The 27,298-nt window shown below is 34.4% G+C and overlaps 1 protein-coding gene and 2 long non-coding RNA genes across 3 annotated transcripts; 2 read left to right on the top strand and 1 right to left on the bottom strand.

The window, feature by feature from the left end:
• Positions 1 to 3,792: 3,792 nt before the first annotated feature.
• LOC104902759 (ABC transporter I family member 1) lies at positions 3,793 to 12,326 on the top strand. The gene is given in 3 exon segments (XM_048636481.2): positions 3,793 to 4,115; positions 6,460 to 6,519; positions 10,962 to 12,326. A coding segment is annotated over 1 exon segment (690 nt). The 5' UTR covers positions 3,793 to 4,115; positions 6,460 to 6,519; the 3' UTR covers positions 11,652 to 12,326.
• A 5,382-nt stretch (positions 12,327 to 17,708) lies between these two features.
• On the bottom strand, positions 17,709 to 22,670 carry LOC125493510 (uncharacterized). Its single transcript, XR_007270116.2, has 2 exons — positions 18,064 to 22,670; positions 17,709 to 17,954 (listed from the first exon to the last, which is right to left on the bottom strand). It is a non-coding gene; the product is annotated as an uncharacterized LOC125493510 (long non-coding RNA).
• Positions 22,671 to 25,293: 2,623 nt separating this feature from the next.
• On the top strand, positions 25,294 to 26,687 carry LOC130590047 (uncharacterized). Its single transcript, XR_008967639.1, has 2 exons — positions 25,294 to 25,969; positions 26,466 to 26,687. It is a non-coding gene; the product is annotated as an uncharacterized LOC130590047 (long non-coding RNA).
• Positions 26,688 to 27,298: the final 611 nt, after the last annotated feature.

Raw genomic sequence — 27,298 nt, forward strand, 5'->3', positions numbered from 1 at the left:
TCACGCAGAGTGTCTTTAGAGTCACAAGAACCTTCCACTTCAATAGCAATCACTTCCTTTCCTTTGGTTGTAGATGCTGGTGTATAAGATCTATCACCCGTTGCATAACCACTACGCAAAATTTTATCCCATTCAGCCTCATTCTATAATGGATTCTTAAGAAACACAGTTGCTATGTATTTGTAGCGCTGCAATAAGATAATATTGCAAAGAAAATAAATAAGATAATGAATTTGCTAAATGTAAATATTATATAGAATAAAAAGGAAGAGAATGGATGAAAGTAAATAAAAAATTATTGAGTAATGGTTAGTTAACAAGTAACTTAACAAAATGGGAGGGTCGAGCGAAAATACAAACACATTTTGAGTGTGGCGAGAGCCTTGGGATTTCAAGATAAAATGCCTATGTATTTTTGGGGGGAGTGTGTACTTGCAGCAGCCCATTTAATCAACCGAACTCCTACACCTATCCTACAAAATAAAACACCCTTTGAAATCCTCTTTCATAAACCACCCGCATTTGATGCTATTCGTACCTTTGGATGCTTTTGTTTTGCTCACAACTAAAAGACCAATGGTGATAAATTTGCTAGCAAAAGTCGAAAATGCGTATTCATAGGGTACCCTTTCAGGAAAAAGGGGTGGAATGTGTATGATCTTGATTCAAAAGAGTTTTTAGTGTCTCGTGATGTTAAGTTTTTTGAGGATGTTTTTCTGTTTGGTTGTTCGGAGGATGTGAATATTGATCCTCATGTTGAAGAAAATGTTGATGTTCATGAAATTTTTTTGGATTTTGGTGTGTGTGATGATGATTGTGATGTTTCGGGGCAAGGGAGTGTGAGTGATCAGGGAGTAGGTGGCCGTGAAACAGGTGCGACAGCTCCCACGCAGCAGCCGCAACCCAACGCCAAGCCAGCTGCCGCAACGTCTGAGCCAGCTGACCCTGCCGTGCACGCTGGCAAGCCAGCGCTCGCTAGGTCAGAACCGCAGCGTCTTCCTACTGCTGCTGCCCCAGCCCGCTAGATTTCTAGCGGCAGCTGGCTCGGACAGTGCCACATCGCCACCTAAAGTGGCTGAACCGCCACCTATTGTGGCTGATGATGATGATCCGTCAATTGAAGCCATGGGACGTGGCTTCCGTAAGAAGTTTCCGTCAATCAAACTTCGTAATCATGTTACTAATACCGTGTTTGCTAAAAGTCAGTCTTCCTCTCTCCCGACTTCGTCTTCCGATCATCCTTCAGGTACTCCGTATCCCTTAGCACATTACATTCATTATTGTGACAATTTTTCTGTAAATTATCTTAATTTTCTTGCCGCCATTGTTAATGGTACTGATCCAAAATCTTTTAAAGAAGCGATGAAGAGTGTTGGCTGGCAGAAATCTATGTAGGATGAAATTTCAGGCTCTAGAGGCTAATGGTACATGGACTTTGGAACCACTTCCTCCCGGTAAAAGAGCACTTGGTAGTCAATGGGTCTACAAGACTAAATATTTGTCAAACGGCGAGGTGGAACGGCTCAAATCCAGGCTCGTGGTCTTAGGCAATCATCAACAAGAAGGTATTGACTATAATGAAACGTTTTCTCCGGTGGCTAAAATGACAACAGTTCGGACTTTTTTGGTCATTGCTGCACCCAAGAATTAGGAGCTTCATCAAATGGATGTTCATAATGCCTTCTTACATGGTGATCTTGATGACGAAGTCTATATGAAGTTGCCCCCTCGGGTTTGATGCCTCAGATCCTTCATTGGTGTGTCGATTGCGTAAGTCACTGTAGGGTCTCAAACAGGCTCCCAGATGTTGGTTCGCGAAGCTCGTCACGGCTTTGAAAGAGTATGATTTTCTACAATCTTACTCTGATTATTCTCTCTTTGCATTTACTAAGGAAACTATCCAAATTAATGTCTTAGTATATGTCGATGATCTTATTATTTCTGGGAATGATTCGGCTGCATTATGTACTTTCAAATCTTATCTCAGTGACTGTTTTAAGATGAAGGACTTAGGTCCTTTGAAGTATTTTTTGGGCATTGAAGTAGCTCGTAGTTCTGCTGGTTTGTTTTTGTGTCAACGGAAGTATACCTTAGACATTGTTTCTGAGGCTGGGTTATTAGGCGCCAAGCCGAGTGGTTTCCTTATATAACAAAATCATAAGCTTGGCTTGGCTGACGGAGAGCTTCTCACTGATCCGGAATCTTATCGTCGATTAGTTGGTCGTCTGATTTATCTTGTAGTGACTAGGCCGGATTTAGCCTACTCAGTGCATATTTTATCCCAGTTTATGCAGGAACCACGAACTGAACATTGCAAGGTCACTTTGAGAGTGGTTCGTTATCTTAAGGGTACTCCGGGTCAGGTATTTTGTTGAGTGCAGATTGTGATTTAACTCTGCAGGGGTGATGTGATTCAGATTGGGCGGCTTGCCCCATTACTCGTAGGTCACTTACAGGTTGGCTCGTGTTTTTGGGACATTCTCCTATTTCTTGGAAAACCAAGAAACAGCATACAGTGTCTCGTTCTTCGATAGAGGCCGAATACAGGTCTATGGCTGCGGTAACTTGTGAGTTGAAATGGTTAAAGGCTTTGTTGTTAAGTTTGGGTGTGAATCACCCGAAGGCTATTAAGTTGTTTTGTGATAGTCAATCTGCTTTGCATATCGCAAAGAATCCTGTTTTTCATGAACGAACAAAACATATAGAGGTGGATTGTCATTTCGTTCGTGATGTAATTAATGAAGGTTTCATTTCTCCGGCTCATGTTTCTACATCGTCTCAATTGGCCGACATCTTTACAAAGGCACTTGGCAAAACTCAGTGAAAATCCTTGATTTGTGTAATTATCTTATTTATGGTTATTTCCCTAAAATATCTAGTCTATCTTATTTTCTAGGTTTAGGGAATATTGCAACATACTCCCTCCGTATCCTAAAGATCTTCCCTTTTTCTGTTTCAATGCGTTTTCAAAAGATCTTCCCTCTTTTGCTTTATTCCTTATTTGGAAATTTTTTTCCCCTTTTTACCCTCTCATGTCCCTATCATATAGTCCACCATTACCTTATTAATTCAATTTTACTCCCTTTCTCTCTCCTACTTTAACCCTTTTTTATTTGTTTATTTATCTTAACCTCTTTCTCTCTCCTACTTTATCCACCCCACACCCCACACAAATAAATCCTCCTTGGTATCTGTAAGAACAGTAACAAGGAAGATCTTTAGGGAACCAGGGTAGTATATATTGTGCCAAGTGATGAATGAGAAGTTAAGCCGTTATTGTGTAATCTTTCAGATATGATATACTATGCTATAATATGATATGATATATTAAGATTAAGATTTAAATTAAAATTAAAATTAAGATTCAGATTAGATTAAAATTAAGATTAGTCATTACTTATATACTAGACCCGCCAAATTGCATCAAAAAAATATACTAGACCCGTCAATTCATTAAGCAAACAAAAAAATTAAAACTAAATTTTTTTTTTTCTGATTTTTGCATATTTTTATACTCCTTCCATCCTTTATTAGTTTACCTCTTTTGACTTTTCACATTTATCGATGTAGAACTTTGAGTAATAATATCTCAAATTATGTATTTGTAAAAATTATAAAAATTTAATATTCCAAAACTATATATTGAGACGAATCAAAATGATATCACACATGATTATATTTTTCTTATAAAATATAAATGATGGTCAAAGTAATAAAGATGAATAGTGTTGTAACTTATAAGTCAAATTAAGTAAACGGACTGAGGAAGTATTTCACAAGAATGAAATTTAAACATACAAAATGGTCATGAACATGCCCCATAACCAATTTCAGGAACCCACAAAAACCCCTTTCTTCTCCCCTAAATCTATAACACTTGTATTCCTCCATTCTCTCTCATCCTCCATTCATATCAATTCTCATACCTCCTACTTCAACCACCATCTCTCTCTCACTCACTTTCTCTCTCCTTAATCGGGGAGTCGCAACTCGTGACTCTCCAAATCTTACCTCAGCAATACACGGTGAGTTCAAAACGCGCGCAAAGCTGACGGAATTCGACAACCACGATTATCAACGGTGGTGGAGTCGGCAGCAGCGACAGCGGACCACAGGTCAGTTAATCGATTCTCGTTTCGCCGTTGCAAAATTTTTCAGCTTCTATTTTTATTTTTGCTGTCATTCTTGATGAACTAGAATTAGAATATGAATTTCATGCTCAATTGGAATTATGTTGCCGAATATATTGATTTTTGTTTTGGTCCATAGTTTATAGATGAGTTTATGCGTATTTATATCAGTTTTAACTTTTAATGATGCTCACGCAAAATTGCTTAATTTTGTTTCATGTTTTCCCTCTAGTAAATTTATACTCCTATTTTGCTCGACAATTTGCTTCAGAGTGATTCGAATTGTTACATATCGATGTTGGAATGGAAGGATTGATGTTGGAACAATATTGTTGTGTACAGGCCCGTTGTTGAGTTATCGGTGGCCCATAGGCGAACCAACACGGTTTACTAAATTACGAATTACAAACATAACAAAAATTCAAATTTCACAATTAGAGTGCATTATTCAGATTATGCGTTTTATTAATCTAAAATTAATCAACAATAATCTGATTTAATAATACTTAGTCAAGTTTTCAGAAAACAAGATTTATTATGCTTAAAAAAAATTCAGTTAATTTCATAATCACAATGAAACATTAAATTCATGTATACTACTTAGTACTACCTCTGTTTTTTTTAGTTGCAACGATTTGACATAAAGTAGAGAGGGAAAATGTCTAATCGTTGCAATTAAAAAAAAAACACAGGTAGTATCTATCAAGAAAACGTATGGTCTCTTAAAAAAAAAAAAAAGAAAGAAAGAAAAGAAAAGGTATGGTCTTATTCAAAATTTCAGAAAATCGTAATGATACTATACTAAGCCAAAAAATCAGAATTTGCAAAACGAAAAAAATCAAAATAAAAAATGAAAATTACAGAGAAATGAGTGAAACCACCCCAATGTTTTTGTGTGATTGGGGAATCTCCTTAAACAACGAGTTCTTGGAGTATCAAGCCGGTGAAAATACAACTCACCAACCAAAACTCCAAAGCAAAGGATGAAAATCAGTGAGAGAATTGAGTAAATATGGAAACAGCCAATTCAATTGAAGAAATTGAAGTTCAATAAATTGAAAATAAGTGAGAGCATAAATAGAGTAAATTCCAATGCAAAGGACAATAAATCCAAAAATAATACCTTATTTGGCACTAGCGCTTTAGGTAGTGGGTAGTGGTTGGACAAGATCAATACGCTACTTAAGAAAATTACGAGTGTTTGGTAAGGTAGTGGTTGTAGTAGCAGGTAACGGTTGGAGTAGATTAGATTATGGGTAGCTATTGTAGAACGTTATTACACGTAGCGTTTGAGATTTATAGGTATTTGTCTAGCGAATAAACATTATATAGTAGTATAAGGTAGAATTGTGAACCAATGTTTTAAATTTTTTTTTCCTTTTTCTGTTTATTAATTGTTTTTATCACAATTCACTTTTTTTCTTTTACAATGGTAAGGATGTGATTTAAAATATTTATTTTAAGCAGAAGATATAACTGATATTTCACAATATTTTATACTCCAAATTCCACAAACATTTTAGCTAAAATAGGTAATATAGATTTTTTTTAGAGTTAAATATTATCTTAAATTTATAACTTAAATTTATACATTTTTTTGAGTAGTTAAAAGTCTTATTCTCCTTTTTCTGTGTAAGTTCTTTGAAAAATAAATATTGAATTTAACTATTGAACTAACTAATGAAATTGTTTTAGTTTATTTCATATTTGAATAAATGTCATTTATTGTCATTTACAATTCCAACAACTACTTTTGCCAAACACTTCTAATTAAACAACTATTTTAAACGCTAATCACTAGTAGCGGCTAGTAGACAGCCATTAGCTATCCTCAATAGCTACAACTACTGTAACAGCTAGCAGCTAATAGAACCGTTAGTTTCGCTAAACAGGTCCTAAGTTTTGGAAATTGAATTAGAAAAGAAGTGAGAGAATAGAGTTGGTATGGAAATTATCAATTGCAGAATTGGAAAAGAAGTGAATTGAAGAAGTTGTGCGCTATTCTCGGCAGGAACAGTCCTGCCATATTTTTTTTTTTTTTTTTACTTTTACTTTTCTTTCTCGAGCATTTACTATTTTGAGTCTTGTATTTTGGGGCCCTGGGCACACGCCCCTTTCGCCCACGCCTGTTTGTATTTTGAGTCTTGTATTTATATCAGTTTAAACTTTTAATGATGCTCACGCAAAATTGCTTAATTTTGTTTCATGTTTTGCCTGTAGTAAATTTATACTCCTATTTTGCTCGATAAGTTGCTTGGCGTTATTGAAATTGTTACATATCGATGTTGGAGTGGAAGGATTGATGTTGGAACAATATTGTTGTGTACAGGCCCTTTTTGAGTTATCGGTGGACCATAGGCGAACTACAAAATGAGACCCTATCTAATAAGTAATACTCTCTCTGTCCCAAAATATAGTTTCCATTTCCTTTTTTTTTTAACGGTAATTTATGCAAGTAGAATATAAGAGAGATAATAAAGATTTTTTGTTTATTTAAATAAATATTGTATGGGAAAAGATTATTTTAGGAGAGAGAATGGAGAATAATTGGTGAAAGAGCATTAATTGTAACATTTTGGTTGAATAAACAAAGGTAAAAATAAAATTCAAGAAGCAAATAAATGATGGGACACGGTTTCTCTAAACAAACTAGTTGTTAGGCCCGGGCTACACCCCGGGTAAGAAAAAAATTCATTTACTAATATAATACTTTATGATAATAACAATTAATACAACTTAGCCTAGTGGTTAAGACTGTAGTATATGTACTTGAGGTCTCGGGATCAAACCCTATACTATGCAATTTCTAAATTTTTTTAGTGTACATAGATTACATGAACTAAAACTCCCTAGGGGTAGTATTGTAGTGGTCAACACTGCTCTTCAAATGGTATCATGCATACATAATTAATTTTAATGAACATGCAAATTTATTTATTTCTAAGGATGCAATGGATATGTTTAATAACATTAACTAATTACAACACATATTTTTAATTTTGTGGAAACATGGATCATTAAGAGATGTTAGATGAGATGATGATTCTTTAAGAACCCTTACGCAAGGTCAGAGGTTCGAGCCCAGGATTTAGCATATTTATTTTTTAAATAATGACCACTTGAATTTGTTGGTTAACAGACACGTGGCAAAATTCTAGTGGCAGGAGGAGAGTGCCACGTGGCGCATCAACGTTATTACGCACGCCTTATAATATATATGTATAGATTATGGAAAAATGTGGAACTAAATATGGAAAAGAGAACTATATTTTGGGACACCCAAAATGGAAATGGGAACTATATTTTGGGACGGAGGGAGTATAGAACTTTTCGGTTTCTAGAGTGCAATAATTTTAAAAAATTGTCATGAATGACAATTTTTATTATGTTAAGAGACCATCTAATAAATGCCTCAATTTCAAAACACAAATTGGCAACCCAACAACCACAATCCCCAAAGAAAAACTAGAACAATGTTAAAGGCGACGAACCAATAGGATTTACTAAATTACGAATTACAAACATGACAAAAATTCAAATTTCACAATTATAGTTCATTATTCAAAAAATCGTAATGATACTATACTAAGCCAAAAAATCAGAATTTGCAGAACCAAAAAAATCCAAATAAAAAATTACAGAGAAATGAGTGAAACTACCCCAACATTTTTGTGTGATTGGTGGAATCTCCTTAAACAACGAGTTCTTGGAGTATCAAGCCGTTGAAAATACAACTCATGAACCAAAACTCCAAAACAAAGGATGAAAAGGAGTGAGAGAATAGAGTAAATATGGAAACAACCAATTCAATTGAAGAAGTTGGAGTTGAATAAATTGCAAAGAAGTGAGAGAATAAATAGAGTAAATTCCAAAGCAAAGGATAATAAATCCAAAAATAAGGCCGTATTTGGTATTATCGCTTTAAGTAGCGGGTAGTAGTTGGACAAGATCAAGACGTTATTTAAGAAAATTATGAGTGCTTGGTAAGGTAGTGGTTGTAGTAGGTAACTGTTGGAGTAGATTAGATTATGGGTAGTTGTTGTAGAACGTTACTTCACGCAACGTTTGAGATTTATAGGTATTTGTCTAGCGAATAAACACTATATAATAGTATAAGGTAGAATTGTGGACCAATGTTTTTTATTTCTGTATCCTTTTTTTGTTTATTAATCTTTTTTTTATGGCAATTCATTTTCTTATACAATGGTAGGGATGTGATCTAAACTATTTATTTCAAAGAGAAGATATATTTGAAATTTCACAATATTTTATATTCCAAATTCCACAAACATTTTAGTTCAAATAGGTAATATAGATATTTTTAGAGTTAAATATTATCTTAAATTTATACTTTTCTTTGAGTAAAAAGTCATATACTCCTTTTTTCTAGTATAAGTTCTTTGAAAACTAAATATTGAATTTAACTATTGAACTAACTAATGAAATTGTTTTCGTTCATTTCATATTTGATTAAATGTCATTTATTGTCTTTTACAATTTCAACAGCTACTCTTGTCAAACACTTCTAAATAAACAACTAGTTTAAACGCTAATCGGTAATAGTGGCTAGTAGACAGCCATCAGCTACCCTGAACAGCTACCACTACTGTAACAACTATCAGCTACTGGAACAGCTAGTTTCGCCAAACAGATCCTAAGCTTTGGAATTGAATTAGAAAAGAAGTGAGAATAGAGTAGGTATGGAAACTATCAATTGGAGAATTGGAAAAGAATTGGATTGAAGAAGTTGTGTGTTATTCTTGGCAGTAACGGGGCATTTTTTTTTTTTTAACTTTTACTTTTCTTTCCATGGCATTTACTATTTGGTTCTTGTATTTTGGGCCCTGGGCACATCCCCTCTCGCACAGGTCTAGTTGTGGAATTGATGTTGTAGGGAAGTGTTTTTAAGATGAATATAATATATCTTAAGTTTTCTAGAAGGAAGCGAATTAAAGAAAGGAATTTTCAACTTTCTTTGCAAAAGCAATGCATAAAGAATGATGCTGCTATTGCCGATTGATGATGGTTGTGATTTGATATTATATAATTTGTTCAATATTTATCTTCTGGTCTTGTGTGAACTGGTTGGTGCTAACACCTAGTTAAAAATCTTGGATCCGCCACTATCTGGACCTATCTTATCACGAGCTTCAGGTTTTTAGATCATATTCGATATGAGGTCTTTTTTTAAGGTTTTTGGTTTCTTAATAAGTGTTAGATAGATATTGTTAAGGTTCTTTGACATCCTGCTTAAATCACTAGCCAAACAAAGGTAGAATTTTTCATGATTTTAAAGATTTTGTGTAGTTCTATTCGTTTCTTGATTATGTGGTTTTTAACGAGAGATTGTTTAACTCTTTTGAGTTTTTGTGCCATCAAGGAGGTGATTGGGGATCTGTAGCAGTTCAAGTTCAGAATAGTCCTATATTAATTTCTAACTGCATTACACCTAAAAGCAGGACCTTTTAAGTCATGATCAACACGATTAATCGGATTAAGTGTTATGTCAATTACTTTTCACCAAAATGATGCTCAGTTGGCTATGTTGTTAGAAAGAGTTTGACATAAAACTTGTTGTCAGATTAGGTATAGCTCTGTTAGTTCAGTTGTTTGCTTTTGCCCCTCTTTTGAGATACCTTAGTCTCCTCTGACATGTTCGCTGGGTGTAGATAATGCTTTGTGCTGTAGAACCTTTTATTTCTACTTTCTAGCCTTATTAAAATTCTAATTTAGTGGGATGAAGATGCACTACTCAATTTTAATGCAAATTCCTTCCTGCGTTCGCAAATATTTTACTTTTGTGTTTTCCGGTTTCCTTCTCAGGTATAATAAGTCAAATATCTAACATCAGCTTGAATTCTAATGCTTGCTTTTGTCTTTTTTTGGGATTGGAAAATGCGTCAAGAAATGTAACATCACAATATTGTTTTATTTTACTTGTTAAAAATGATAGGAATGCCCCTTTCCAGTGCTAGAAGACTGAAAAGCATCGCTTTTGTGTAATGTCAAAAGGGGCTCTTTATACCATAAAGAAGCTATTAGCGTATTATAACCCTTCTCAATTCAGCTAAAAACATGTCTAGCATTTATTTATATCGTGAGTTTGGTTTTACTTCTGCTTTGATGATATAGAATGTTGTCTAGCACTTATTTGTGTTGTGAGTTTCATATTCAAGATTTTTGAAGGGATTTAAGATTACAACATCTCTAGATCTTGAGCTTGTAGCATCTTATTACTCCATGCTCATGTGAATTTTAAAATTCATCAGTAGTCATTACTTTTGTGAGGAAGAAATGAGAACTCCTTACAAGTTTTGGTACTTTTAGCTAATGATGGAACCTATTTACACTGTGTTTGGATAGCACTTGTAGAGAGAAAGGGAAGAGAAGGAACGCGATGGATGGGAGGTAGAAGTGGGCATGTGCTTTCCCTCTAAATGTTTTCAACTTTAGGAATTGGATTTGTCAGTGCCTTTCAGTTTCCTCGCTTCCCCTAATCCATATCCAAATCAAATCAATCGCTCACTCTCTCCTCCCCTTCTTTTCTCTTCCAATTCTCTTGTCCAGTCACATTGAGACCGGAGAGTGCGTGATTCATTTGCTACATTTAGATTTTCGTTGTTATATATGCTGATTTCTCAGGGTGTGCTATACATTCTTGCCTTTTTTATTAAAACAATGCACAATAATATTTGCAAATTTTAGTGATGTAGATTTCTATCTTGAATGTTTCTGGTATGTGGTGGTTATTGATGACGTACCTTGGTGATGACACGCTGCTCATTTATTTTATATCTTGCATTATTCATTTATCTTCTTTTCTGTGCGTAGATGTCTCTGAGAAAACCCCCACTTCCTCGTATACTTCTTAACAATGTATCCTGCATGAGAAATGCCCAACAAATTTTGCGTCATGTGAATGTATCTGTTCATGATGGAGGTGCACTTGTGCTAACGGGTAGCAACGGTTCAGGCAAGAGCACGTTTCTGCGCTGTTAGTAGCTGCTTTCAAAGCCTTCTGCTGGTGAAATCCTCTGGAATGGTCATGACATTACACAGTCAGGAGTATTCCATCAATATAAGCTTCAGCTGGGATGGGTTTCTCTTAAAGATGCTATCAAGGAGAAATTTACAGTCCTGGAAAATATTCAGTGGTTTGAAGTTCTCGAAGGAAAAGAAGGGAGATCTCTATCAGCATTGGAGCTTATGGGACTTGGAAGATTAGCAAAGGAAAAGGCAAGGATGTTGTCAATGGGTCAAAGAAAAAGGGTGCAGCTTGCTAGATTGCTTGCAATTGATCGGCCTATTTGGTTGTTAGATGAGCCAAGTGTTGCTTTGGATGATGATGGGGTAAAACTTTTGGAGCATATAATTGCCGAGCATCGAAAGAAGGGAGGAATTGTGATAGTTGCGACTCATCTGCCTATTGAGATTGATGATGCAATGTACTTGAGGCTGCCACCTAGATTCCCAAGACGAATGACTTTGGTTGATATGCTTGATCGAAGTGACATTGCTTGATTGTGTGTGGATGGTGACATGATTTTTTTATCAACTAACTGTCCTTTTAAAATTCAGCTTGACTTTTTTTCCGGGCTTGCTTGTGATCATTTGCAGGCTTGGGCCACTCGGGACCACAATTTTTTGCCCAACAAGCCCGTATAAGTTTTGACTACATAAGCAGCAAAAGGAATGGCTTTGGTAGCCATAGTTGAAGATATGAAGTTTGATGTTGTGAGTTTGTTTGGAAAGTCCCAGCCTTTAAGGTCTTATTGGTAAAACAATGATGAAATTCAGGTATTCCAGGTTCATTCTAGCCATTCTACAATTGAATTGTGTCCTCTTTGCTGTCCCAAGTGATACTTCTTCCGTTTTTAAATAAGTGTAGGTGTACAACATGTGCCTTTTCTTTGTTTCTACACATTAACATGAGAGAATTGGGATCTTGTTAAAGTCATGTTGGTTTTGCTTTAATGTGCAACTTTGGAATAGTATCACATTATTACCACAGTAATATGTAGTTAAAGATGTTAATCAAAACTGTATATTGGAAAACGTAGTTGGTGATGGGGTTATATATGGTATTGTTAGCCATTTTTTCGTGTGGTTTTATAGACTGAAGCTTCAGTCTGGTGTTGTAAATTTGCAGAATCGGTATAGAGGAAATGAGAATATTGCGCATATTTTGTTTTCTTATTTTTTCTCTACGGGAAAAGCAAACTCAAAATGTTCAGGTCTTCAAAATGATCAATCTCATCTAGGACCTCCTTAATACATACACAAAGATCATCTAGATTGTAACTAAATTTAAACCTTGTTCTTTTGAACTTATTTTCATGTGCAGCTTTCTCCCAGTAAGTTTAGTTCAATTTAATTTTCATTTCAATTTTCGATTCAGTTCAGTTTCTCCCATTACAAAAGAACGGGACCTAAATGCTTGATATAAGAATTGATAACTATACTTTACTAAAGAAGATGGAACAACTAACCACTCAATTCCTAAATATTTATACGTTGTCATCTTTCTATGCTAAATATTTTCATTAGGTCTTTCCTTACCGAATACCCTTAGCCCTTTATTTTGGTCTAATCTGGAAAATAAAAGCTCTTTTTCATAAGTTGAGAAGCTTAAGACCATGGTGAAGGAACAAAAGCAACAATTTAATGTTGCTAGTAGCTGAGGACATGTACTATCCTTGATTAAAATTACTGTAACGGTGTACAAGTGATGCATGCATGGACACTGGACAGACAGGGGTACCGTCCGATATGAAGTACTTACTACTTATAATCATAATCTAAAATAGTAATCAGATAAATTACAATCAATTAGCCTCAGCCATATTAATCATGATGCATGTGATGGTTTAGTTAAGGATGCAGCCGACAGCAGATTCATCATTCATGAATGTTCTGATTAAAGTACATGGAATTACTCGTAAGAGTATAAAAGTATGGAAAAGTATCACTTATTTCCACTTACCAGATGTCCAGGAAAGTTCTATCCTGCACACCCACGGCTAAATTATTGAATTATTTAAACGTAGGGTCCGCGTATAACATGAGTAGGACAAGAGCAATAATTTAGCATGTACTTATATCTAGTATTGCAGTAGTTCTGATTCTGAATACTTATTTCCCGTAGTGTGGTGTACTTAAACAAGAACAATTAACCAAACCGGTAGTATCAGCAAAAAAACTGATAGCAAAAATAAATTTATTGTCATAGTTATTACTATTATTACTTATTTTTTTAGATCATCTATACCAATATATTAAAAGGCGTGTATAAACAAGAAATTGTGCCACGTGGCGCTCTCCCTATGGAGGTTTAGTTCATGTAATTCATGTCAATAAAAAAATTTAGAATTTGATCCCGAGACCTCAAGTACATAGACTAAAGTCTTAACCACTAGGCTAAGTTGTATTTCGTGTTATTATCATAAAGTATTATATTAATAAATGAATTTTTTTTTCTTACCCGGGACATAGCCCAGACCTAATAACTAGTTGAACTCTATAAATGGTAAATATTATCAATTTTTACATACATATTAAAAGTTGTTACTAAGAAAGCCTATATACTATGTGGCACTCTCCTGAAAATTGTAATGCAAGCGCTTTATATGCATATGAACTCCTCAAATAAAAAATATGCATATTATTGTATAATTATAAGGTATCAAACACGTGAGCTTTGAAATGAAAAGTGAGATTTTAGCCATCAATATACTATAAATTTATTGTCTAATATTTCAAATAAAATATGATAAAGTCTTATAATAATTATATTAATTAAAAAAGACTTATCAAGTATTTGAATCTCTACTTATTATGGTACTACCACAAGAGTACAAGACTATTGATGACATATTATCTAACCCTAATTCCTTTTAAACTACTATTTTCAAACTCAAACCTCTAAGATTCTTTTACTCATCACTTTATGATGTCAATTTTTTGATTTATCACTGGACCAAAAAATAAGAAAGGTAACAAATTAATCATGAAATTTATGAATAACAATATATATAATTTGTTTCTTGTAATTGACCTGAGAGATCGACCTGCTCAAAATATTAATCTATACTATATATTAAAAGATGTTATTAAACAAGGAACGTAACGACACCACGTGACGCTTTCCTTAGAGTGTTTAACACCATCTAATCAACATATAATAAAAAATAGAAAATGCATAGCATAAGATTCAACTCCGTAATAACAAGCATATATACCAAAGTTTTAATGACTAAATCAAGTGATACTATATGTTGTCCTTTTGAAGTTTGATATCAATAAATGCAAATATAATTAAGGCCGAGCCTAAAAACTAGTTATTAACTAATAGGGGTAACAAAATGAGACAAATCAAAATACTAAGGGCTCGTTCGTTATCCTTTTTTGTTTTTAGTTATTTTGAAAACTAAAAACCAAAATCTTGAAACAAGAAAAAGTGATTTTCACTTTTCAGTTGTCAGTTTTCAAAATCATCATGTTCCCAATAAATTTGACTAATTTTTTATGTGACTTTGAAAATCAAAAAAAAAAAAAAAAAAGAAAACCATACTAATACCGGACGAACCCTAAGAGATGCACAATACCTAATAGATCGAGGTAAAACTTAGAAGCGAAAGATATGTCATTTTGGTGATTGTGGAGGAGGAGGCTCCTAGGTGTCAAGGATGTAGTTTTAGTGATGATGGGGGTGGTATCGAGTGGAGAGTGATGAAGAAAACAAAGAGACATTAGAGAAACAATGATTAACTATCTCTCTTAGGGTCCATTCTTTGTGGAGGAATTTAGCCTTGTGGAGGATTATGTGGATACTAAAGGTGGCATTGTTGAAAATAATATCATTTCTTTCGCTCCAAATACTCCAAATAATGAAAATAAATTTCAGTAGTTGAGTTTTTTTTTGTGGTCGAAGAGTGGAGAGAGTGGTGAGCAATGGTTGGATGTTCAGATTATGTGGCATCCAATCTGTAAAATCTTGAAGCTCCTTGAGGCATAAGACAGGTGCAGGAGAGAAAAAGCTGGTCTTGAGAGTCTTCTGCTAGATTGCAGAATAAGCAGTGATAGAAAGGGATTATATTTCGTTTGGCTAGGATGTGACGAACACTAAGGTTGTTGTGACAAATTTGCCAAAGGAGGATCTGTAGTTTAGGTGGGATTTGTAGTTTCCAAATCCAAAAAAAAATCCCATTTAGGTTGCTGAATGAGGACTTTATGAGCTAGCCAATTAGCGGATTTGATTGTGAACTCATCTGAAGAAGAGAGTCCCCAGATGGGTTCGTCATGATTGGTTCATTGGTAAAGGAATTTCTTTAATAATGCTGACAATATGTTCGGGAAGAAGAGAAGCTAATTTTGAAAGATCCTAGTTCATGTTTTGGAGGATGAAATGGCTTAGGCGCAATGAAATGTCAATTTAATTTACTCATGGGGGATTTTTAGCATGTTAATAAGGCTTTCATGAGAGCACCAATTGTGAAGCCAGAAAAGGTTTTGGGTTCCATCTCCGATTTTCCATCGGAAGCCCTTGCGAAGGATGTTACGTTGCTGAAGTATCTTCTTCTAAATAGGAGAATCTTGAAAAAAGGTTGGTTGTTCAGGTATTTATCCTTAACTAAATTAACCCAGACATTATTTGGTTGTTCAGGCAATAATGACATCTTTTTCTATAATAGGCCAGTCGGCTTGGAAGAATTTTGCTCGTACGCATCTGAGCTCGACGATTTATCAGGTTTAATATCAAAAATGGCTTCCTTAATCTCAGTTGGAGACACGGGAGCCAACAAGAGTTGAGAGTCCGATTGTGAAACAAATGGAGTATGAAATTGATATCTAAAGTTCGTTGGGAATTATTTGCTGTCTTGAATCAATCTTTGAATGACTTGGTGAGCAAATTCGCAAGATCATGTTGCGAGTCCACCCATTTCCCTACTTCATTCTTCAAACGGAAGATGGTGGAGTAGGTATGAATTTTTTAAATTTTTTGTTATATATGAACCTGGAGTTGCGATCTCCTTGAGTGAGCCAGGTTTTTCGGGCAGAGGTTCCCCATGCCTTTTGAGTAAAAAGATGAAGTTTTTCACGTTGAATGAGTAGTTGATCGATGTGTTCGTTTAATCCATATTTGGTTAAAAGGTTGATGCCATAGTTTTGCTTATAGTTCTTTTATTTGTTGGTCATTGGCGTGTAGCTTGTTGGCTGTGTTTGTACTTTATTTTGGTCCAAGATTTGATAGCTGTCTTGATACGCAGTAGTTTTTGTTGAAGGCGATAAAACCGTGAACCTGCAATTTATGTGTTCCAAATTTTCCTGATGATACAGTGTGAGTCTTTATCAAGGACCCAACAATTTTGAAAGCTGAATGGTGGTGCTTTGGTGATGGATTCATGATTTGTTGAGAACAAAATAGGCGCATGGTCCGAAATCGTAAAATTGCCAATAGAGTAACATACTTCGATTAAAGTCATCGTAAAATTGTGCGTTTGGGATAGCCTTGTCAAGCCGCTCATAGATGGGTGTGTCGTTAAACAGAAACTTCCAAGAGAAAGCTTTTTGATGACAAGGAATATCAATTGTTGATTGCGTTTGAAGAAGATGGGGTAAGGGTTGTAGTTGGTTGCTTTAGATAGGGGCAACCCCTAGTTTGTCTTGGTGAAGCATCATTTCATTAAAGTCACCAATTAGTAATCAGGGGTTATGGACTTGCCATAAAAATTGATCGAGATATGCCCAAAAAGCATGTTCTTCAGTATTTTGCGAAAGGCAGTAGGCCCATATAATAGAGTAGACCTTGTAGGTGGGTTTGTATAGAATTTATAATTCAACAGGTCGTGAGTTACCTGATTTTGCAGGTTAATATGGTTGTTATTCCAGCACACCCAGATACCTGAGGTGTGATTGATCGGGTCTATTATAATGTTGTTATGGAATTGTAGCGTTTTAAGGATGCGCTTACTGTTTACATTGTTCGTCAATGTTTGTATGAAAAAAATTATATCCGACTTGTATTTATTTTTGAGAAAATTAATTCACTCAACGCTTGGGTTTTTTTTTCCATTGGATATTCCAACTTAAATTTTTATTCAATCTCGTTTTTTGTAAAATCTGAGTCGTTTATCACCGAGTTGGTGCGGAACTCGATTTGGGCCTTGTCAGTGAATGAACCCATATATTAGTGGACCTGCATCCATGAACAAAAACTTTAGAGGGTGGAAAAACACCTTATTCAAGTGAGCGTCAAGCACTCGGTTTTCTATAGCTAAGCTAGTTCAATTTTTTGAGGCCCAAGGCTCATTACATTACCCAAAGAATTTTTTTTTTGATTGAGCGAGAGACGAGGTGAAGCGGCCCAATTGGCTGGAGCTAGATTGAGGCCCCCTGAGGTGCGCCTATTAACTGATTAGGTCTTGCTTGATATGGACTTGCATACATCTCTATCATATAAGGGAAGGGGAGAGCTATGATGTCCCCATTTCAATATACCGTTTTACCCCCTTTTCTTTCTAAATTATAAGACCAATTTCAACCAAAACAAGACTTCAAAAAAAACTGTCGAAAATACAATTATAACAATCAATCACAAGTCAACTGAAATTAATAGAATTGCATAATTCACGCTATACAGATAACTGAAATGAAAAAAACTTTACAAAAACAAGAAAATTCAATTACAAACTATAACCCATTAGCAATTACATATTTTCAAGACATGAACCTTCGTCCGGGATTCTTCTCAGTCCAAGAAGTCCTCCTTGCAACAGGGAGAGTACAATGGCAAGTAATTGATTCCCTTTCAGCCATAGCAAATTCCTAACAAGTTCATAAAGGTGGAATTTTTAGAATTCATAAGAATACAATAAAAAGCCCTAATTTCCCCTAGATATATACATTAAAACCCTAGAAATTGCAAAGAACATACCTGAATTTTGAGCTTCAAGAGGAATCACAGTGGAATTGAAGTAAATCTTTGCCAAATTTGTTTAGATTAGGTTTGTAAATGTTAGAGAAATATATAGAGGTCAAAGTCGAGGAAAATTGGCGGGAAATTTAATAAAAAAGCGTGTCAACAGGCCTCACTGTTAACGGAGTCACCTTTTTCTGTTAAGAGGTGGGTATTTAAAAACGTGAAGCTAAGTAGAGATGGTTATTTAAATGCAAATGAAATTGGGGTGGTTATTTTGAAACAGGGGTATCTGGCAGGTGGTTATTCACAATTTTTCCTTAATAGAATTGCATAATTCACGTTATACAAATAACTGAAATGAAAAAACTTTACAAAAACAAAAAAATTCAATTACCAACCATAACCCATTAGCAATTACATACTCCGTTCCCAAGAACAATTTACAATTACATACTAAAAAATGTACCAATGTACTACAACGTCAATACAAATTACAAACTAAGAAAAACATACAATTTCGATAGAAAGATTTCACATTTGTCCATTGGCGAAATGCGAACTTCTAAAAAAGGTACATAATTCTTTTTCATCTTGCAAGTTATTTCAAATTAGTTGAAAAAAAACTAACTCTTATATTCGAATTACATGAATAATTTAAGTCTCTATTGTATGGTATAAATTTCGAAATAATTATTTTAAAAAATAGTACATGTTTGTAACCAAAAAAGACATTATAAAATATAAATCTCTATTATATAAGCCAAGGGTGGAGCAATGGTGTACCCCTTAGAATTTACTTAAATGCCCCCAACATAGATATTATATTTCAAGTTTCCACTACCTCGAGCCACCTCATCAACCCCAGTTTCATGCATAAACTTGCCAAAACAAAAATATCAATCAAATAAAATTTAAACCCAATCAACTCATATAAGATTCAACCACATAAACTTGCCAATAAAAAAGATCCAATAAAAAAAATTAATAATCAAGGACTTACCAAATGTTAATACTACATACAATAACAAAAAAAAAAAAAATTACATGGCATAACATCCTCTCAAATTAATATTTCCAAAACACAAGCATCAAACAAAAAACAAATCAGTTCTCTTCATAGATTGGACCTTCACGACATTCTCAAATACGAAACTCTGAAAATTTTCGATTCTTTAGGTATACAGTTCGTTCTTGAAAATAAAATTATGTGTGCTGTTCTATATTCAGTAAATCTTAAAAATATGTAGTATGTTCGAGTCAAATTAAACTCAAATTACAGTAACTCTTACGAATATCTGTTGTATTATTTTTTTTCCAGAAAATAATTTCACTTAGATTATATTTTATTTAAAATTTAATTCGAAGATAATTGAAATTAAAATTAAAATTAAAAGTACATCATAAATGATTGAAAAAAATGAAATTTCATCGAAAATGACTTTAATATTCGTGCCCTAGATATGAAAAAAATTGAGACAAAATATGAGAACTCGAGTTGTTTTTGTGCCCATATATTATAAAGAATTTGAGGAAAAAAAAAACTTAAACCCATATATTAAAATATAAAAATCAAATTTTGTTACTATAACTTTAATATTCATGCCCAAATAATAAAAAAAAAATTAAGACATAATATGAGAAATCGGATTCGGGGAAAAAAGAAATACTTAACCCATATATTAAAATCAAAAAAATTGTGCCCATAATCGAATTTCAACATAAACTGCAGAGCTTGGGCCATGATCGCAAGCAAGCTCGGTGGTCCATGACGGGCTGAGTGAAAGCCAATTCCATGACTGCCAAAGCCAACTTTGCAACTTGCTAATAATCGACAGTCTCAATTGTATAGATAGAGAAAAAAACAAGTGTGGTTTGAATTGAGGAAAATTGATGAAGATGATGTTCAATTTAATAGAGAGAAAAATATTGCGTGAAATTTAGAAATATGGGTATCACAATTGGGGGAGTAGTGGTTTGATTTGGGGAAAATATCATCGCACGCATCGCGTGCATTGAAAGCTAATATGTACACAAGTTAGGTGGGGGGGGGGACACCCTGTCCAAACGCGTGCCGAACACTCGTTTGGTTTGGGCTTGGAAATTCAGAGCATTATATAACCAATAAAGGCCCAGTGGGCTCAAGGTATCTGCCAATTGGTGGCAATCTAAAAGAAATTTTTAGGTGTTAATTTTTAAGAATGAAAGGTTTTAGAAGGTTTCAATTTGAAAAAAACTCGACTCTATAAAGTAGTTTAAGTAAAAAAAAAATCCATTTATAAACTAACCTTTACTTAATATTCATATACTGAATGTTAGCATGTAGGGTATGTTTCATTTACTATATTTTCAGTTCTTATTAGAAAAGATAAGGTAGATAAGCATATAAGGTCTAATAAGTCTAGTTCAGCAAAAATAAGGTGTGATACACTTACAAAATAAGTTCGAATAACATCTAATAAGGATTAATAAAGGTCTAATAAATTGAGATAGACCCATAATAAAAAGATGTTAGCTTTTATCACTCTCGATAGATTACTATTAGTCAGATTTGTGTGCAAAAGAACACAAACATCAAATTAAGTATTGTAATATACTCCCCCCGTCCCATAATATAGTGCCTATTTCATTTTTTGTGGGTCAAACTTTAAAATCTTTGACCGAATATTCTCATTTGTATATATAGAAAAACATATTCATGTGGGATCTTGTTACATTCGTCTCAATGTGTAGTTTCATAATATCAACTTTTTATATTTTCTATTAATACGGAATTGAAGATATTAAAGGTCAAAGTTGCATATTGAAGACCGTGTAAAAAAGAAACAAGCACTATATTATGGGACGGAGGGAGTAAAAAAATAGATGAGAAACTATATTTATAGAATAATATGATCTAGATTTGACCACAAAAATGTAAGTATTTCAATTTTCAAATGAAGTAGAGCATTGTTTAAAATACAAATAAAAAGTCTTGGTGTAGGAAAGTATTGTATGAATCTGGTACAAGGGTCCACACGTTGAAATGAATCATTAAGAATTCATAAAAACTTTTGGAACTACGTTGCTCCCTCAAAACAAGGCTAGTTTTCATCATAGTACGTGAAAACCAATTAAATCTAGAATTTAATTAGTGTATAAAAAATACAAGATTCATATGAGGTCATTTAAGTCCCTCCTTTAAAATCATTGACTCTTGCGTAAGCTTTAGAGAGAGAAAGCTAAGTAATAAGAGAGAGAGCAATGAACGTGTGAAACAAAAAGTCGTCCTCCTCCTCTTCCCATGCTTAGGAAACAACAATACAACATTAACGGGAAAACCTCGTCATCATCTTCTCGGGAACAACTTTTCATCTTCCCATTTCTTAGATTAATTAAACTTTTCAAAATTTTATCACCTCTTCACCCATTATTATTATCTTCAAGTACTTGCAATAAAATCTACCATTATAGGAGTACTTATTATTTCCTTTGTGAAGGGACTACAAAAATAGAGAGTATAACATAAATGTATTATGAAGAGTCGGAAGAAGAGGAAAAAAGAAGAGAAACTAGAAATGCTGAAGATCTTCATTTGATATGCATGGAAATGGTTAATGTTTCGGAAACAAAAAGGTTTCTCGAACGAGTTAAGCCTTAAGATTTTGTTATTGTAAGGCTTCATACCTGAGGTCTTAGAGGTTTTCATGCTTCATAGCTTCGAATGGTACGCAAGATTATAGCTTATCTTTTTACGAAAACTTGATCGTTCGAGATTCGCGGCGGCGTACATGGGAAAGCCAGGCATTGCTCTTGTTCTCCGTTGTCATAAATTTTTTTGGTTCATTTGTTTTGTTTTTTGGACTCAATAATCTTGATAATAATATGTATTATTATATCTTCTGGTTTAGCTTTAACTCTTTTTTTTGGTATAAGTTTTTTCTTTCTTTCTTGCGATTTATGTATTGTTTCAATTGATTGGAGAGGAAATAGCTAGCGACAACATTAGTTTGTAATATTGTTTCGTTGCCGACACTTTTATCACGAATTTTAGTGGAATAAGACATTGCTGGTTTCCCCTGATTTTAATCTTCTATAATTGTATGGTAGGAGTATTTCTTTTCTGTACTTTTATATTTATTTATTTTCAGGCCTTTCATATGTGTTTGTTAAGCTTCCTATTTATATGTTTTAAAAAGAAAATTTGTGAAAAGTAACTTTTTAAATTCAAGTTTTTGCGAGAAACAACCGTTTTAAAAAAATATGGGAAAATAAGTCCTTAAAAAAATTTGAAGAAACAACCTTGACCCTTTTTTCAGGCATTAACTAAGTATTTTGCGGCTTCGACTCATTGAAACTAAATATGGCAAGGCACGTAATCCATATATCTTATGTTTCAACCCAATTTCCCATTATATACTGATGAAGTCAACGTCAGAAAATATTTGGCCAATGTCGAAAAATGTAGAAAAACAAGGTTGAAATATAAGAGATGTAGTTCACGTGCACTCCACATGTTTGGTTTGAACGAAAAGCTGAAAATTCTTGGTCAATGCCGGAAAGCGGTTCAAGGTTATTCTTTGCAAAATATTTTCTTGTCAAGGTCTTTTTTGCCATATATTTTTTTAAAGGTTGTTTCTCGCAAAAACTTGTATTTAAAATGTTGTTTCTGGCAAATTTTCCTTTAAAAATCCTGCTATCAGTCAGGTATCACATTTGCACGAGTGTCTTTTGGCAGTGCTTAGACCTGGTTATTGGGCGGGTCGGGTCAGGATCAGTGCGGGTAGGACGCGAGTCGGGTCATAAGAGGATCTGTTAAAGATACGAGATATAATCAGTATCGGAAAATATATGTATAATATATTTTCCATGTTCATATTATTAAGAGAATAATATATTTAGGTTTAATAATGTTAAAATATTATTTATTGAATATTTTATTGTTGTGGTCCAATATCTTTTAGGAAGATTGTTTCCTATCTTATATCACCTTAGGTTTTGTATAAATACTCTACCTATTGATGGATAATATTTCAAGCCACACATAACCCTTTACCCCAAATTTGTCATGGTATCAAGAGCAGGTTAGATCTTGGGAGAGCTCACAAAAAAATTCTCCCCTGTAGGTAGGTTAAAAATGAACAGTTAGATGTGTTAGATATAAGTTTTCGTGTAACAAATGTTGCTTGTGTATATCACATATGTTGTTTGTGTATATCACATATGTTGTTTGTGTATGTAAAAATGTTGTTTGTTTTTCTTAGGAAAAATTGTGAATAACCACCTGTCAGATACCCCTGTTTCAAAATAACCACCCCAATTTCATTTGCATTTAAATAACCACCTCTACTTAGCTTCACGTTTTTAAATACCCACCTCTTAACAGAAAAAGGTGACTCCGTTAACAGTGGGGCCCATTTTTTTTACTGACCTAATTTCCCTCCAACAGACCATGCATTTCTCACTTTTCTTCCTATTCTCTCTTTCCTCTCTCTTCTTTCTTCTTCAAACTTCAATTATTATTTCACCTTCCCCTCCCCATTTTAAATTTTTCATTCAATTTTTCTGGACAAGATTATCTCTTTCTCTAATCTGCAACTCAGTTTTTTACAGTGAGAAGAAGGTGTGAGTGACGCTGGTGTTACTGCATTGTGTCGTGAAGTTGGGGCCCATTGAAGTTGATTATATTCCCTAAACAAGGTAAAAAAACTGAAACTTTAACCTTTATACTATACTAATCTATGTATAAATTATTCAATTAAGTAATTAGAAGCTTGGTTAAGCAATTGCTTTTTTGTTTTTGATTGATTTTTAATTGTTGTTGATTGCCTTTTTTTTTTTTTTTTTTTGGCAATTCAAAATTTTTATTGACTACCAAAAAAAGGAGTACAAAACCAGAGTGAAGAAACAAGCCTTCTACACTCTACAACATATGCAAAGCTTAAGAAATTAATAATTGTCTTTCAAGCTCACAACATCTACAAGAAATTCTAAAGATAATCTCTTTCACAAGAAGATTACTTGATAACAAAGTATTCTTAAAGACTTTGTTGTTCCTTTGAAGCCAAATAGCATAAACACTTTCAGTATAAAGCATGATGTATACTTTATCCAGGCTCTTCTTACTTCTAGCTTTTTAAATCACATATTCCAGCTCCAAACTTGAATCAGCTAAAGGCTGTTTCTGAATATACTGAAGAACCTGTCTCCAGACTTCTTTACTATAATCACAGGAGAAAAATAGATGTTGTCTGTCTTCCACATGTTGATCACAGATTTTACATAAAGGGCTAATGCTAGTATTCCAGAGGCTCACTCTACTTGCAGTAGCTAATCTGTCCAGCATTGCTAACCATAGAATAAATTTGCTTTTTGGAGTAGAGTTGTTGTTACAGAAAAGCCTTCTCCAATCAACCTTCACAAAATTACCTCTGAGTAGCTTGTATGTCTTTTTTATACTAAAATTTTGCTGAGTACTAATGGCATCCCAGCCTCCAACATCTTCTAACAATCTTCTGGAAGCAACAATCTTTTTTAACATCCAAGAGATATTGTTGCTCAAGTTCACCTCAATCAGAGTACTTCTCTTAATATAGTATGCATTAACCCATCTAACCCACAACTTATCTTGTTTAAACGCCAGAGCCCAAAGCAGCTTAAGTATAGCTGCCTTATTCCAGACTTTCATGTCTATAATATTCCACCCACCAACAACTTTGGGAAGTTGAAGGAAATCCTAGGCAACTGGAGCCTTTCTTGACTGATCAGGATACCCAGTCCATAAGAATCTTCTACAAATGGTCTCAACAGCCCTAATAAGCTTCTTTGGGAGAGGAAAAATTTGATCCCAAAAGTTCTGCATACTCCCTAGAATAGCTTTTATAAGTTGTAATCTGCCTGCATAAGTAAGGAAGTGAGCCATCCAACCCTGAGCTCTGTCAGTTATTCTATCAATCAAGGGTTTGCATTGAGTGAAGCTTAACTTCTTTGCTGCCAAAGGAACTCCCAGTACAAGAAAAAGCTTCAATTACGACCAAAAATTACGACCACACGCGTTTCTGGTCGTAAATAATGAGCATTTACGATTAGATATGCTAATTGGACATAAATAGAAGAAATTATCTACGACGAGACATAATTCTGATCGTAAAATGCTCATTATTTACAACCACATCGATTTCTCGTCGTAAATAACGAGCATTTACGACCAGGTCTAGTAAACTGGTCGTAAATATAAGAATTTTATGCGACGAGGCGGAAATCTGGTTGTAAATATCAAGATATGAAAATTTGGCCCAAAATAAAAGCGGGATTCTTTCCCCGGTTCTATTTCATTTTTTTAGTTAGCATCACTACATTAGAGCATCAGATGATTTCCACCAAAACATTTTGCCCAACCACTCGAATTCAATGAATCATCCAGATTTCATCAACTACCAGTACCCCATATTTACCTTTAACCATTCATCTTCCCCAATTTTTGTCATGAACCCTAGATCTTATCATTAGACACGTCCCTCACTTTATCTCTCATCACTCAATCTCTATTTTTTTTGGACTCTCGTCTGTCGATTCACCACTCTCTCACATCTCAAATTTTCTCTTACTTCTCAATTTCTCTCTCACCTCTCAATTTCTAGATCGTACCCTTTGAAAACTAAATCGCTCTACTTCATAGTCTAATCTCTCACAACCCTCGAACCCTTATAAACCAGAATTTGTCCTCTTGGTTCCCAGATTTATCATTCGAATTTCAGTGCAGAATGTCAGATCTATCGACCTTCAACTCGAAAATGGTTTATATCAACACCAACCCTCTAATGGAGGCAACTTTTGCAGCAACAGCCGACAGGGAGATGGTGTTTTGCAGACATCTCGTTACTGTTATTCAAGCTCGAAGTCCATACCCAAGGAGGATGTACGATTCCGGGGAAGCCTAGTTTAGGTTGATTATGGTGCTTTGATTATGCTGAATTCTTTCACCTATTTTTAGATCTACTTGAATTTGAGATTGAGATTTTGTTATTTCGATTTTTGGAGTGCAATTTTCATTTTCTAGGGTAGATTTTTCGATTTTTGGGGTGGGTGGGGGGTTTTCTGTGGTTAGGTGAGGGTGGCGATTGGTTGCTTGTCTGCTGGCGGTGTTGGTGGCGGGGATTCTGGAGTTCGGAGTTGCGGGTTTTGGTTGGGCTGGGAGTCTGGGTTCGACTGGGGTTGTTGCGGGTTTGCTGGGTTCAGGCGGGGTTTTCTTTTCCATTTTCGTTTTGGGTTTGGGTTTGGGAGGGTTTTGGTTCGAGGGTGATAGCGGCAGTGGTAGGGTGTTGGTGGCTGGGTTTTGGTGGTTGTGTTGGGGGTTGGGCAGTGGTGGGGTGTTTTGGGATGCTATTATTGTTTTGTTGTTTTTCCAGATTTTGTTCTAATTTTTTTAAAAAATTTTGCAGATGAAGATGAAGATAATGTTGGTTGATGAACAATTAATTTTGTTAATTTAAGTTTTTGTATAAATTTAAGTTTCTAGATTTTATTTTTTCTTTTGGTTTCTTGTACCAAATTCATTATTAATAAAAATATAGTTTATTATTTTTTCGATGACAATGTTGTTTATTAAATTAACATTAAATGCTAAATACTTGAAATTAGCAACTATGTTTAGTTGCTAATTTCTTTTTTTTTTTAATTTTTTTTAATCATATTTGCGACCAGAAAATTGGTCGTAGATGACACCCAATTGCGACGAGGTCTAAATCTGGTCGCAAAAGAACATTTACGATGAGAAAGTGAAACTGGTTGTAAAGTTATTTACGACCAAGCTTTTTACGACCATTGACGACCACACGCGTTTCTGGTCGTAAAAGGCTTTTTGCGACCAGATTTGAACTATTTGCAACCAGAAATCTGGTCGCAAATGGCAGTTTTTCTTGCAGTGTCCAAGATATCTGAAGGGGAGCTCCCCAATAGGCATGTTCATTAAAGTTGCAAGTTGAGTAGTTGAATCTTGACTGATTCCAGTAACATAAATACATCTCTTATCATTGTTGGCTTCAAGTCCTGAAGCTCTTGAAAATTTATGAAAAGCTTTAAACAATTCCACCACTGAACCCTGATCTGCCCTTGCAAACATGAGTAAGTCATCTGCAAACATTAGATGAGTGAGCTGAATTCGGTTGCATTTTGGATGATAATTGAAGCTTGAACCCATATTACCCAAGCATCTACTCAAATACTCCATACTGATTGCAAAAAGGAAAGGGGATAAGGGGTCCCCTTGCCTTAG

The sequence above is a fragment of the Beta vulgaris genome, chromosome 9 (genome assembly GCF_026745355.1).
Source record: "Beta vulgaris subsp. vulgaris cultivar EL10 chromosome 9, EL10.2, whole genome shotgun sequence".
In the NCBI taxonomy this organism is placed as follows: domain Eukaryota; kingdom Viridiplantae; phylum Streptophyta; class Magnoliopsida; order Caryophyllales; family Amaranthaceae; genus Beta; species Beta vulgaris.